This window comes from Liolophura sinensis, chromosome 9 (assembly GCF_032854445.1).
Source record: "Liolophura sinensis isolate JHLJ2023 chromosome 9, CUHK_Ljap_v2, whole genome shotgun sequence".
NCBI classification, from domain to species: Eukaryota; Metazoa; Mollusca; class Polyplacophora; order Chitonida; family Chitonidae; genus Liolophura; species Liolophura sinensis.
Window position 1 is genome coordinate 5,734,125 of NC_088303.1, and position 15,357 is coordinate 5,749,481.

Consider the following 15,357-nt stretch of genomic DNA (forward strand, 5'->3'; position numbering starts at 1 on the left):
TATGTCTACCACATTGGTGGGTGATGTGGTCATGAGCAAATGTCAGTAGACTGCACAGCCAGCCACAGGAGAGTATCAACTCCCTATTCAGTATTGTCACCAAAGCTCCAGGAAAACAGAGTGTGGATGAATTCTCACATTCCCTGTCCAAGTCTAGGACTGAAACCTCACCTGGTGTGTCTAGTGCCCTAACCACTGGGCTACACCCCACTCCTCATCTGTATTTATCAAGTGGAGATTTGCCAGGAACCCAGTCTAGGGAAGTAGTTGGACACACCAGTTTCCACCACCCATGAACATGACCACCACTGCATTAGTGACTATAGATAATAAACTTCTACATGTCAATATGTACGTGTACACTCATGAATCCTATAAGATATGATTTTCACCAAACATAATTTACAGTAGACGATAGTTTTGTCTTTGCATAACAACACAGTCGTCCCTGGGTCGTACATGTAGCCTGACAATACACAATGCTTCAGCTGCAGAACTATGTGACGGAATGCTTCCCATGACCAAAATCTACATCCTTTTGGAAAAATAGTTGCTAAATATGTAACAACAGAGCCATGGTAAAACTAACTCGTGAGCAGCATGAGTTACGTGGGGTCAACATAACTAGCAATTTCATACATAAGTATGGAAAATACCAACTGTTCAAATTACCTGGACATCAATGAATTTTCTTCAAACAGATAACTTTAATAATTTATAGTCATCTACTTGGTCCTTTTTACACCATACAGTGTGATTTTTTTTTTGTAGCATTGCATGATTCTTTAAAAATGAACATAACAAAGGCAATGTTAGTACATGGATTACATGAGGCAAAAATATAATGAGTATCCTGTGATGTACACTGATCTCAGTTAGACCATTTGCCATAGCCAGGCAGAATTCCATGTGAATTGATGACGTCAACAACAAGGTTATGCTTGAATTCATTCCACTCTCTGTTCAACTCCTGGTTAATATACTCCTCTTCAATGTCATCCTGAAATGGAATTTTGAGAACAAATACAGCACTGAGAGCAGAAAATTAACCATAAATCTATATCTGTCGGTGACTTTTTAGTTCCCTCAGTTACCACTAACAATGGACTAATAACATATTAAGTTTGCATCTAAAACCAGATTCAGCTTGCATTAGGTTTGTTGGGCATCTTGGAAAGCGCAGTGATTGTCCGTGCAGAGCTCCCTCCTCCCATTCGCCTGTCTGCCATCATGCAAGAAGAATATTCTGGAAACATTAACCATGCTAAATTGACATTCAAAGGTTTGGAGGTACAATTATGCATTTTGTGTGTTAAATGCTGTGCCCAAGAGTTTTTCACTTTTCTTGACGAGTGGCAGTAACCAGAGTGCATGGAGTTCATCACCTGCCTTCGCCAGATACTTGACAAACTTTCCAGTACACATATAGAACAGTGTGTGCTGTATTCGCATGTGCAGCCTCACTGGTTAAGGGCATGCTGGTTGCAGTGAGTCATCACCACAACCATCTTAGCCATCAAGGCTGCTATTGATTATTATAAGAAAAATGTATCCGCATAGTAGAATGTTTCTATTTTTTATTTCTGTGTCCAAAAAACAAATTGTCATCCACTGTTGACCTAATATTCTGTGAAAATGTCTCGCTTTTAACCCTACGTCAGCAAAACTTGTCATAGATAATGGCAGATGGTAGTTATGTTTGATGACAAACCTTTGTAAGTTTCCCAAATGTTTCCTCGTTAGACTGTACAAACAACTGCCTGGTTACATCATCTAGCTCTGTTAGATCAGAAAGAAAACAGTGGGAATCAAAGACACATTAAAACTAGATTGATTTGTGAAGCAGAAATATAGAAAGATAATTTCAGATTCAATTATTTCTGTGAAATAACTTTTTGTTACAGAGAGTTTTTTACCAAAAAGTTTTCATTCACAAGCTCTGCGGTCAGTTTTACAGATGGAGGAATCTGTAAATTTTACCCAGGGCATACGACTGACCTAGGTATGAAATCTGATTTTATCCAGAGAAAATGTTTTTCATGAACTGATCTACCTAATGATCTGTGAAAGCAGTATTTCGTTACAAATGTTCATTCACTCCTCGATAACACTGCATTATAAAAAAAAGACGAGAAAAAATCATTTGTAGGTAACAACAGTTTCTACTGACCTTCGACCTTGTCAGGTGTGATGACCCCCAGCTGCACTGGCGTTGCGGTGACTACAGAACATGTGATAGGCTCCCTTTTCAGCAAACTAATCTCGGCAAAAGAATCTGATGTCTTCAGTTTCCCCATTACAACCTGTTTGGATTTCTTTTCCTGATTAACAAAAGCATGAGAGAATTGGCACAAGAATACAAATTTTATGAACAAATTCAAAATATGTGAAAAGCACTAGGCTTGCACAATTTTCTACTGAAAATATACAAATCATTGATATCCTGGAATTCATGACACCAATAATATCTGTTTTCAATTATGTCTTATTCAGCCAAATTTACTCGTGTCCACTCTTGTTTTCATAATGTGGCTATACAGGTTTTATTTTTTTGAAAATGGGGAGTCCACATGTTTCAATTTACGTGTTATTTATCTGATTGGTGTTTGTGCTGAACAATTTTTCAGTGTGGCAACGCCAATTTTTCACTTTTACAGCACAAATCTTCCCAACTTAATGCTGTAGCAGGACGAGAGATGGCAGGAATTGAGAATGTGACTGGTGGGAACAAGCCTGTAAGGGCACCTGGGTGCTTTGACGGAGTAGTATCCATTTTGAACGCGTCTAGAGGCTACAAATAAGAATCTGCACACATAGTCTGACCCATTGCTCAGCCAGGATTGCTTACCACTATGCCACAGGGTCTGACCCATTGCTCAGCCAGGATTACTTACCACTATGCCACAGGGTCTTACCCATTGCTCAGCCAGGATTGATAACCACTATGCCACAGGGTCTGACCCATTGCTCAGCCAGGATATCTAACAACTGGACACAGGGTCTGACCAATTGCTCAGCCAGGATTACCAACCACTGGGCCACAGTGTCTGACCCATTGCTCAGCCAGGATTGCTAACCACTGGGCCACAGTGTCTGATCCATTGCTCAGCCAGGATTACTAACCACTGGGCCACGGTGTCTGATCCATTGCTCAGCCAGGATTACTAACCACTGGGCCACAGTGTCTGATCCATTGCTCAGCCAGGATTACCAACCACTGGGCCACAGTGTCTGACCCATTGCTCAGCCAGGATTGTTAGCCAATATGCCACAGGGTCTTACCCATTGCTCAGCCAGGATTGTTAAACACTGGGCCACAGGGTCTGACCCATTGCTCAGCCAGGATTGTTAGCCAATATGCCACAGGGTCTTACCCATTGCTCAGCCAGGATTGTTAAACACGGCCACAGGGTCTGACCCATTGCTCAGCCAGGATTGTTAACCAATATGCCACAGGGTCTGACCCATTGCTCATGCAATCATGTTACCAAGAGGTTGCAACATCAAAACTTTAAATCACAGCACTGCTCACCTTGCGGCCATTCTTCAGTGTAACAATGACATCAACCTGCCTCAGAACATGGCACTCTCCAGTTCGTATGAAGGCCAAGTAAGGAGCTTTGTATCCTTCACTCACCAGAACTGAAACAAAACCAAGTGTCATTCATGAAATTATCTTTCTTTCTGAAACACTATTTTAACAGTTATGCATTGCTAACCACTATTTATGGTGGTTAGGAGAACACTAACATTGAGTATATGTCAGATAAAAAACCAACCCAATGTGTCCAGGAAAATGGTTTGATTTATTCTTTATAACGTTGTGAGCCAAGTGAGATGCGTTCCTTTAAACATAGCAAATATTGCAACTAGTGATTTCACATTTGACTTTTCCCAAAGCTAGATTTCTGCATTCAAAATGCACATACATATACACTGTACATACAGACTTATGAATCTCTTTACCAAATGGGTCTTGAACTACATTTTATTCAACCAAAAATTATGGAAATTATTCTTACTGTGACCCAAGAGACTACATAATCCAATGTTCCGAAAGCAAATTGTTTGGTTGGAAAAAATTTAAAACAATGTATTAAACTTATTTTTTCTGGGTATTTCATGTGACATAAAGGTGTTTTCTTAGTCTTCAAGAAGTTTATTCACACACCACTTTCATTTCCTATGGGCCAAAAAACATGAATAAAAATACTGCTTGCAAACCAATCCGTATACAGATAGGATACGAAAAGCGGATTAAAACTGAAATAACAAGGGGAGAAATGACAGATTTTTGCTTGCATTTGATCTCCTTCAAGAAAAGGTGGTTTTCCAGGAGATAATAAGTTAGTGACTTACTGGTGTTGGCAGGGTATTTCATCCATTCTATCAAGTCTGCCACCTTCAGCAACGGTTGTCTGGGCCATAGTTTGTAATTGCCACAAGATATCAATAAATTCACTTTTTCTGTCTGTTCTCTGTGATGGATTTGCTGGCAAGGTAAAGGAAGACTTTTCACAGGACAACATATACAACACTACTAAAACTGAGAATCTGTTCACCTATATGATGACAGCCGTTAATATCCATGGGGCACTCAACCACCAACATTTGGCAAGTTACTGATGAACTTTCCCACATGTGATGTACAAATATGCAAGCTACATGTATATTGATTAAAGACTAGTAGTCTTAAACAAATATCAAACACTGGTGACATCAATTTGATTTTATGTTTTTTTACGGCGAGGGGACTGTAGTAAGGCTGTTGTTAGGATTTGGTTTCCCGCCTTTTTGGCAACACTGATGAGTTAGGTTTAAAGACTTTGGGGAGGAAATTCATCATTAGTGGTTCATATTAAGTAGGGATATTGCTTTATGACTCTGTTCGTATTAACACGTACTTTGTCATCATGGTTACTAGCTTGCAGGTCGAATGATATTTAAAAAGATTTGCAGTAAAATTTAGTGTGGTAGAGTTACTGTGGTTTCATAGCGATTAAATGATGTTTATTTATAAAAGCAGAGGTAGAAGGTTTTTCATATTTTGCATTCCTCTAGAGTATAAATAGCAGATTAAGTAGCAGTTAAATGTTCTTACTTGTACCTTTTCGTAAATGTTCTTACATGTACCTTTTAGTAAATGTTCTTACATGTGCCTTTTAGTAAATGTTCTTACATGTGCCTTAGTAAATGTTCTTACATGTGCCTTTTAGTAAATGCTCTTGCATGTGCCTTTAAGTAAATGTTCTTACATGTACCTTTTATTAAATGTTCTTACATGTACCTTTTAGTAAATGTTTTTACATGTACCTTTTAGTAAATGTTCTTACATGTGCCTTAGTAAATGTTCTTACATGTGCCTTTTAGTAAATGCTCTTAGATGTGCCTTTAAGTAAATGTTCTTACCTGTGCCTTTAAGTAAATGTTCTTACATGTGCCTTTTAGTACATGTTCTTACATGTGCCTTTAAGTAAATGTTCTTACAAGTACCTTTTAGTAAATGTTCTTACATGTGCCTTTAAGTAAATGTTCTTACATGTGACTTTTAGTACATGTTCTTACATGTGCCTTTAAGTAAATGTTCTTACATGTAACTTTTAGTAAATGTTCTCACATGTGCCTTTTAAAAGTGTCTTTTTGGAAACACAAATCTTAGTTAAGTCATGTACTGAGTAGACATCCACTAAGGTCCTCGTTGGGGCTATAAAAGTCCTGCCCTAATGTGAACAGTGCCGTGAGGAGTTAGTCACCACCTTGGACAGTCATCAGCCTGGCTGGTCACCCAGGTGGCAGCAATACACATCACTCACTCTGATTTTGTGTTTGGGTCAGTTATTTGCCCATCACTTAATGTTAGTGATAGCTAACCTGTTGCCTCACCCCAGGTTACACGATGCTCCAAAAATGAAATAAAAAATAAACCTAAAAATCCTCCTTTCTACTATGTTTTATAATGACATTTTTATGACTTTTCTGTTTTTCAAGGCTTTAGTTCACATTACCCATAAAGTAGATGATTTTCAGGTTTTATTATCATTTTTATAAGCTCTTCCCACAGTAAAAAAAAGTTTATTTCACTCAGAAAACAAAAAATATCAATTAGTGTGACTTCACTACCACTGACAGTGCAAAGTTTCAAGAAAACTGCATGAAAACTACAGCAGCACTGATATCTTGACAAGCTAAACAGAATCTGTCTTCAAACATTCCGAGATAACAAGGGTGAAAATTAAAGAAAATCTACTGAAAACTATACTGACCATTTACACTGTACCTGTGAACAAATTAGTCAAAATGCTTCTCTGCATGGTACTTGTAAGTTGGAAAATCTAAAGAGGCAACAGTTTTGTCACAAATGACAACCTTTTGCAATTAAATGTACATCAGTTCCACTGCTGATATGAAAACCATTATCATGTGGATGAGGACAGTCACAGATACAAATAGAGACGGCATAATAACAGTTCTCAGCCATTCATGGCTGAGGGGTAAAAACTGGTATTGATGAGGGAAGTTTTACCTTCTAATACTCAAAATGGTGCAGGTCACCATTAAAGCAACTATCTGAGGAGAGTTAAAGCAATATTTGCACACACTGAAATAACCACTTATATAAGTATTTCCACTATATGCTTACATACCTCTATAACTCTGGCATAATCAGAAGTTGTCACTTTGAAAAATTCACAATTCTGCTCTGTGGTGACGACACTCAGAATTCTGAAGCAAAGGAAATACAAAGAATTCTGTGTTACTAATTCATTTCAAATACATTCCAGCTTCATTTCAAAACAATATACTTAATGGTTATCTCAAAATTCTTATGCAAACTTATTCCCCTTGATGCACCTGATCCTCAAAATATCCAGTCATAAGTCATATCTGAGGGATGTGGTAAAGTTCACCAATCCTCTTTTCTGAACAAAATAATTGAAGAAGCACTCACTGCTCATGTGTACTTACTTTGAATTTGGTTCCCGTCCTTCAACTTTTTTCAATGTTCCAAAGCAGCTCCCCACAGTAAGCTAAAACATCATACACGTCCAATAGTCAAAACACATCATAGTCAAAAACTCAATTCATCAAAATAAGCTATGAGTATGACTCGTATGTAAAGAAATTTGTAAACATAAAGATGATTTTGGACAAGCAAATTAGGTAGGCGTTAACAATGTTAACGTATGGAAACTGCACAATAAAAAAACCCGAAAAACAATCATGCTCAACTAAAATATGTATTTAAGGACATGGCTAATGGCAATCTGAACATGAAAAACATCAATATCTGTGTCTGTGTAACTCAATCTTACCGTTTCATCTGTGTCTGTGGAGATCGGTGTTGGTGACCTAAACATGTCAGGTTCAGGTGTAGTACATACATATGGGTATGTCTGAGGCTTGACAGTCCCTCGTAATATCACGTGGATACCCATGGTGCCAAATACTATGTGCAAATACATAAAAAAGGGAGAAAGGAAAAACGTATTCAGGGTGACGGCATAATATAGTTGGATAATGTGTTAGTAAACTGTTCATTCAATGAGGAAAGTGTTGATAATTACAGACACTTTAACACGTAACTGTAACAAACCAAATGCAAGTACATACAGGTAAGTAGAACATAATAGAAATTTTAATGGAAAAACAAATATAAAGTATGTACGAGATGAAACAAAAACACTTTCAAAACAGTTCATCTTTTTTTTCCAGATTTTTTTAATAACCACTAAAATTCATTTAAAACAAAGGCTTTTGCTCTGGCAAGTTTTTGCCACTTATTACATGTACATGTATACACAGACTGCTAGACTTCTACCTTCAAAATGCACATACTGTACACTTAGCTGTGAATGCATTCCCCAAATCGAACCTGAAAGAAATTATTTTCAGGAAAAAGGGCAGATATGGATGTCATTGTTAAACACAGAGTCCCAACAGAGGAAGAACCCAATGTTTGAAAAGCTTTTTATTTAGCTTGATAATCTTCTACAAAAGTAAACAGTTAACTATTTTTCTGGACAGAGTTTAACATTTTTTTTTATCTGCCATATAATATGTGCACTATGTAGATTGTGTTCATTGACTATGAACCATAGTTAATGCATTTTTAGGCCCTTAATTTGCTGCCACAAATTTCTTTCACTTCAGCAAATTCTTCTGATGCCTATATTTCACTGTCATGCAAGAACACGTAGTCATCCACAACTAAATTTTTACCACACACTTCACTACCTGTGGTGTTCTCCCCTTTCCGTGTTTCCAGCATGGCTACAGCACAAAGCTCTCGTAACGTACTCTCCGGGATCACATCAATCAGTAAGTCAAATGTCTTCATCACGTTAAATATCTTATCGTTGTCTGCCGTTGTCCTGTCAAAGGGGCTGAATAGGAAAGTACACATTCGTGTAAACAATGATTGCTCATTCTTGTAATGCACTCATGATTTATTTCGTGTAAGATGCACAGTGACGTATTACTAATGAGGCAAATAATTTGTACTTTATGAACAAAGCTCTTCATAATGTAAAATTTCTACATTAGCCTCAAACTTGTTTCTTAGTGCATCGAGTTATAACTGTGGCTGAGAAATATCTCATGACATCTCATGACACTTTGTTTTAAAACTGAACAAAACAGTGCAAAACTTACACTTCATCTGTAACTTGTCATAGAGAAATCACATATCAAGTAGGCTTCTACTCAACTAGACTCTGTCCAGAAGACATAGCCAGTCCAAAACAGGATATAATTTTATGGAAAAAAAGAGAAAATGGCCCGAAACTCAAGTTTGGATGAACTTTCAAGAAGATGAATTTGCCCAAAACAAACAAACAAAAAAAAAAAAGGGACAACTAAATCCTGTTGAAAATGGACGAAGCTTGAACTTGATATGTTAGTCGAGATGTTAAAGCAACATATTAAGTTTCAATTCAATATGATGGACCAATCTGCAAAACAAAATTTTTTTGGGGGATGAACTGGCTCTGGTACTGGTAGGGGACAACTTAATCCAGAATAAATAAACCACCATTCAGTAGGAATGTATGTCCAATGAAGTGTATGGACACAGTATCTTTGTAACTTACAGCTTCCTCAGAAGTTTTCTCACAGTCTTTAGATTTTCAGCCTTTACAGATTCGGGGTCTTCACTTTTTCGCTCCTTATGTAACAAGCGAAGGTGGTCCCTGACATCATGGGAAACGGAGTCAATTGCCAGAGGCTTTTGCACAGGAACCGTGACTGTTTTAGAATCAGGTGCTTGGGCTACAAAATAAAACATAATGATAACAAGTCATTTACATTTACAGACAGAGAAATAAGGACCATTTCCCACCTGAAACAAGCAGGTCCAAGCAGTATATTTTGTTCTACATGTAACTACATGTAGTTACAAAGCAAACAGCTAGTTCACCACCACTGTAGCATAAGAGAATGGTGTGTTTTACACAGTTTCCAACCAACTTGCTTAGGTTAGAAATAGTCCCTGCTGTTATGATCACTGTCTAACACTTCATAATTAAATATTCATGCACATGACGGTTGAATATCTAATCAGAAAATAAAAAACAGTAATTAAATTCTTTTACAATGCTAATGAGGGGGCCTTCGGTGACTCGTTATCCTAAAAGGTAGCTCTAATACTGCAGCAGACAGGTCCGTATTGGTGAAAGAAGGCTAAAGAATAAAGTAACATTCAGACAGCAACTATAACTTTTTCAGATTTTTTAAAAAGTATTAAATGTATTCAAATGTCTGAATTCTACGGTGGGTTTAATGGATGCTACATCATTTTTGTTGGTTTATATCCATCTGCAGGAGAAACTTTTTTTAAAAGCAATTTTTTTACTCAAGCTCTTTCAATATTAAAAGCTCTTTTAAGAGTCAGAAAACTTACATCAGAGTTCAACACTGGTTATATGGTTGATAAAGCTTCAACCATTTGAATTCATTTATGGCTCTATTATATCTTCAACATTTAGGCATGTTCACCTGTTATTGTTTAAACTTAAGTTGAGTCATTTCTCTGCACAGGCTGAAACTATTTATGTTAACTGTTAGCTATATACTCTGAATAAATGCCATAATCAAGACATTCAGCAGAGGGGGGATGTATTGCAAAGTTGCTCTTAACCATACAAAAAGACTGAAAAAATAGGTAACTCTCTAAAAACGAATTATACCATGCTAAAATATAAGAGGTAAAGCTGTTCTCACCAACAGCCTTCACTGTTCCTCGTGATGTGCACAGACTCGCTGCTGAAGCCCTGGCAACTCTGCAAAATAAAAAAAAGTGATCTTTTCACGTTTTTTTATTCCAAATTTTTCTATGAATTTGTTATTTCTATGTAACATTATGAACATATAAATATATACATGTAAGCAGTTTTAGATGTGAATAAATCTTATAAATTATTATGTGTGTTGCTAAAGTGGAATGCAATGTTTGGCACAGAAGATGTCTGGTAGTACACTCATGACCTAAAATTTTGCCCCAAAAGGTACATTTTCACAAACAAGTAAATATCAAAGAATATTATTTGCTTGTTTATTTGAATGGGATTTTATGCTGTACTTAAGAATATTTCTCGTATACGACAGTGGCCAGCATTATGGTGGGAGGAACCCATGACCATCCACAGGTTGCTGTCAGACCTTTCCACGTACGAAAGGAGATCAAAGAATATTACTTTTGGTACTGAAACTTACATGTTTCCATTTGAATATAATCATACTTTCCAAACAAACTTCAAAATACCTTTTTAAGATCAAATGAGCTCACAGGACCAGGCAAAATGTAGGTAAAATTCTAGGTCATTTATCCTATTAAAAGTACATGCACACATGGCTACGTAATGGCTTACTATTTATTATCTTCTTTGCCAGGTCAACACTGACCATACTGTATGTCACCATGATTTTACATAGCTCTATATCCCCGATGAGTAAGGATTTTCAAAACTGCAGCAGAATTATAACAATGAAGAAATTCTGAAGGATTTGTTCCTCGTTATACCTCTTCTCCACACCAGAGGAAAAAAAAAATCTTTTTATCTCTCCATCCTTTCATATATAATGGATGTATATCGTGACCATAAGTGACAAAGTCTATTATCTGGGAACTGGAATGTTGCAGGCTAGTATTAACTAATACTAATAACCTACTGGTCTCATGTAACCATCACATGGTGTCAGATTGTTTTATGGAAGTTTTGTCAATGTTTAATAAAATATTAAAGATGGATCTGGCCCGAGGTTGATCTGTGACATCTTGCATATCATAAACAAATGACCGTACCCTCTTTTCTCTGAATGGATTGGGAGACCATGCTTTTTGGGAGGCTTGACAAACATAGACTGGACATTTTTCATAAAAAGCTGATGGGCTTCATCAGTTGTTTTTTCATTTGTTCTGGAACAAGAAAACACAACATTTAATTGCTCAAGGATAGATAAATGAACCCAATAATAATTAATGTAACTGATGTTAAAGAACTGATGGATATATAAAGGATGATGGAAACTGAAACTTTGATCAATTTTGAGTAGGAAATACATAACTTATTACATCTGAATAATCGAATGGGTTAGTCGTTTCCATATTACCAGAAATCCATTATCTACAAGTATGCAACTTCCCTATAGCTAGTCTCCACGGCACCTTACACTTTTCAACAATTGTGAATACATTATGTGACGTATCTGCGCAGTGATGTATTTTAATTTTTCTCTCTACTGAACAGCAAAGTTTGAGAAATGGCTGATGCATGGTAGGGAAAAATGTTTCTAAAGCTGTTGTGTTGAAATAGACTTTAAAAAATTATGACAACGGAACGATTTGTAAAAGGACAACAATATCTTTGACATTAACTGTTTTAGAGTTGCTTGGAAATATTAAAATAGTCAGTGGATTCTTAACTGCATAGCAACAATGATTAGCGAAATCGTAGTTTTTAAATATGGAGTTTCAGTTTCAACATGTGGCCAGTTCTTGTAGATGCCGCTTACATTAGACTTCCCATGATTCAATTCACAATTTGCACCCAAGAAGTTGGCATGTCTCTCCATCAGGTGGCTCAAGCTTCTATAGATGATGTAACACATGTTATGTGCTCTGGATACAAGCTATAAGGAACTTGCATAGTTCTAGGTAATGGACTTCTGATATTACATTACAACATTGATAATTTCAAGTTTTTGAAATATTATTCATGACATGATATCTCATACTGACAAAATGTAATAACAGATGAAATAATTATATTTAGAGTGTGGAAAAAGAATCTTACTGATTAAGACAAATTACGTAATGTATACAGTGATATTCAAAGCATGGCAGGGGGTCTGTACAGTTTTGATTTTTACGCAGATTTCTTTAACTGAACAGATAAAGCATCAAATACTAACCCACTCCTTAATCCATCAATAGAACACAGCCACTTGAGCTTGTCGTAATTTATAACTGGAATATTTTCAATCTTTGGCACTAAAATGACAAAATTGAAGGCAAGGTTTGACCAATAAAATTATAAATGTAGATATTTAAGCAACTGAAGTTTACTGTATTAAAGTTGACAATGTAAGAAACATATGTAGGCCTATACTGTTGTACATACTACACTTTGTTTCAACATTAAGGTAATTGCAAACGAACCAAATATAGATCAAGTGCGTACTACTGTATGCAGCTTGCATAACTTTTCCTATCCTGTTTGTCCATCGGTAATGACCGATTCTTGTGCATGCAGGGGTCTTCTGTTTACGTTTACAGATATGGATAGTAGTTTTCAAAATTATGTCGTGACAGCACATGACAGAACAAAACCCAAAAGCTGACAAAAGTGCGGTTTTGTGAAAACAAATGATTTAAAAGTAAGTTTGCACAACATTAAAGAACGCACAAAAATCGGACTCGGCTCTTTGACTGAGCAACAACAACATACGTGTGTGTTGTACTTTTCGTTTGTCTCGTTCCCCCCACTGTTTATGAGGGTGTCGTTTCGCTTCCACTCGAGCTAATTCCATTTTTCGCTCAATAACTGCTGAAACTTTACTGTGCAAAATATCCTGCATCTTGGGAAAGTTTGCTAATTCGGCTCACGTAAATGCCGTTCAACTCTCTTAACAGGTGTCAGTTCGATACGCCAATGCGCAAGCGCAATGTTTACACGTAGCCCAGCAACCATGTTGCTGGCCAGTGGTAGACATTCTCACGTGCACACGGAGAAAAAGTGGCGGTAAATTAAAGCTGTCGCATGATCAATGATGAGTGCAAATCACTTCATGAACGCACAACAGTGTGACATGGTAATGTGAGAAAATTTCTGTGTCTATGAAAGGACAGCGATTTTTTTTTCAGTACCGGTACTTGCTTGGCCTTCACTTCACTTTACATGTAGGCCTACTGGTGTAGTGTAGTGCATCGCTATATACACAGTATGTACATGATGAAGGCCTAAAGCAGCCATAAGTATATAAGTACATTTGTAAGTGCTGAGAAAAAATCGCTACATAATGACTGATGTACATATGTAGGCCAATAAATATGTGTATATATCTCGTACTGATTCTAAAGGCCATAGTATTATACCAACTAGTATGTGTATTGGATGTAAAGAAGGACAAGGTTGGGAGCGAAATTTTACAGATTAAAGCATTATTTTCCCTTTTACACTTGATCCTAGATATACCAGCATCGTCAGTAACTAACAGAAACCTGACATTATAAAAAGAAAGTGCAAATGAATACATTGTAAATAAATAAATAAATGGTACATTGAAACGTAAGCTACGGTGCAGCCGACATTGATAAGTGTAGCCTACACATGCAGAGTAAAAATATCATGTCTTGAAGGTATGTTAATGACGTGATAAAAGACTCCAGTATTAAGCCGGCTAGAGCAGTGACAACAGTGCGATAATTGGCAAATGGTCAAACATAACTGGGAAATTCGGGTTGTTGTCAATTTAAGGATGTTCATTTCATTTTATTAGATGTCACTGGTCTAGAATTACTCAAAATGCTGCGTCATCATCACATTGCAAAGATGTTACAATAACATTAAAACAGACTCTCATCAGCCACTTTTATGTCTCGGTCGAACCTTTGAATGAAGTCATTGAAACGATCAAAGTTTATTTCAAAAGACAACACATCATGCCATGACAAATGCACATCATTGCTTGTTTGCCGAAGGATAAGCACCACTGGGGCAGTTGCAAAGGGCTTTGTTAACAAAACATACTTGCAGCTTTTGCCCACATTCAACAAAATTTCAGAACTTTATACAGAGATCATCTGCATTCTGGAAGTCTGCGTTCATGGTACTTGATTTTCTAGAATCTTTAAGGACCTAGTGCAGATTGCATGTGGTGATATCCTCTTACTCTAATACATGTATCTGAGTAATTCTCATCCCAATTTTCTACTCTGTAATTAAATTTATAGTAACCCCCAACCCCCCACTCCCCTCACCCCCAGCTAGATTAACTGATAAATTCTATGGAACACACCTTGCTGTTGTATTTCCTTCTTCAGTCATCATTTATATACAATATGTGACATAAAACAATTTATGATATTGTTTTTGGAGCTGAAACATATTTCTAGTAGGATATCATTTTATTTTTGAAAACAAACCTCAAAAGATATTTCAACCTATGGATACTCATGGGTTTCTGCTAGGCCCCCAGTTTCCTCCCACCATAATGCTGGCTGCCGTAGTATAAGTGAAATATTCTTGAAAACTCCAATGAAATAAATACATAAATCAGAACATGTTTCTAAGGTCAGGATAGATCTGTCAGTTAGACTTAAGTGATGACAGGGGATGGTGGGGGTGGAGGGATTGAGCAACGGAATGATAGGCAATATCTTTTGTCAGTTACAGTACATTTATTGATGTGTAATTTTAAATATGCCCTATTAATTTATGTACATGTTTATTTGCCCTAACACTCCAAATAAAACAGATTTTAAATATACATGTAAGTACAAGTGAGCCTAAACTCCAGGTATATTAGAAGGCCGAACCTGGTGTACCATGATCTGAATGTGTAATTCTCAGAAACTTGTACCCACCTGTTTATAACTGTATGAATGTCCTGTGTGGTATTGTATCTGTTTTTACCACCTCCATCAAACACTGTGCCCCTTACCATGTAGCCATTCACTTACCATGTGTTGATTCACTTGATTGGTCATGAAAGGGCAGGTGACAGTGCTCAGTAATGATCTTAATTACCTGTCCCTTGAACAGGTGTTTGGCAGAGAGGTTAATGGTAAATGACCTGGTATTTGGCCTCATGATGAAGTTGCCTATTTTGCTTGATTCCTAGAGTGGTCCATACATTGAT

General features: G+C 36.8%; 1 protein-coding gene across 1 annotated transcript; it reads right to left on the reverse strand.

The window, feature by feature from the left end:
* Window positions 1-851: 851 nt before the first annotated feature.
* Window positions 852-13,112, reverse strand: LOC135475337 (cyclic nucleotide-binding domain-containing protein 1-like). The gene is made up of 14 exons (XM_064755193.1): window positions 12,945-13,112; window positions 12,409-12,487; window positions 11,300-11,413; window positions 10,219-10,277; window positions 9,090-9,267; window positions 8,236-8,384; window positions 7,314-7,447; window positions 6,967-7,028; window positions 6,645-6,723; window positions 4,360-4,492; window positions 3,533-3,642; window positions 2,171-2,321; window positions 1,712-1,779; window positions 852-1,000 (listed from the first exon to the last, which is right to left on the reverse strand). The coding sequence occupies exons 1-14, from the start codon at window positions 13,072-13,074 to the stop codon at window positions 872-874; spliced, it is 1,575 nt and encodes a 524-aa protein (XP_064611263.1). The 5' UTR covers window positions 13,075-13,112; the 3' UTR covers window positions 852-871.
* Window positions 13,113-15,357: the final 2,245 nt, after the last annotated feature.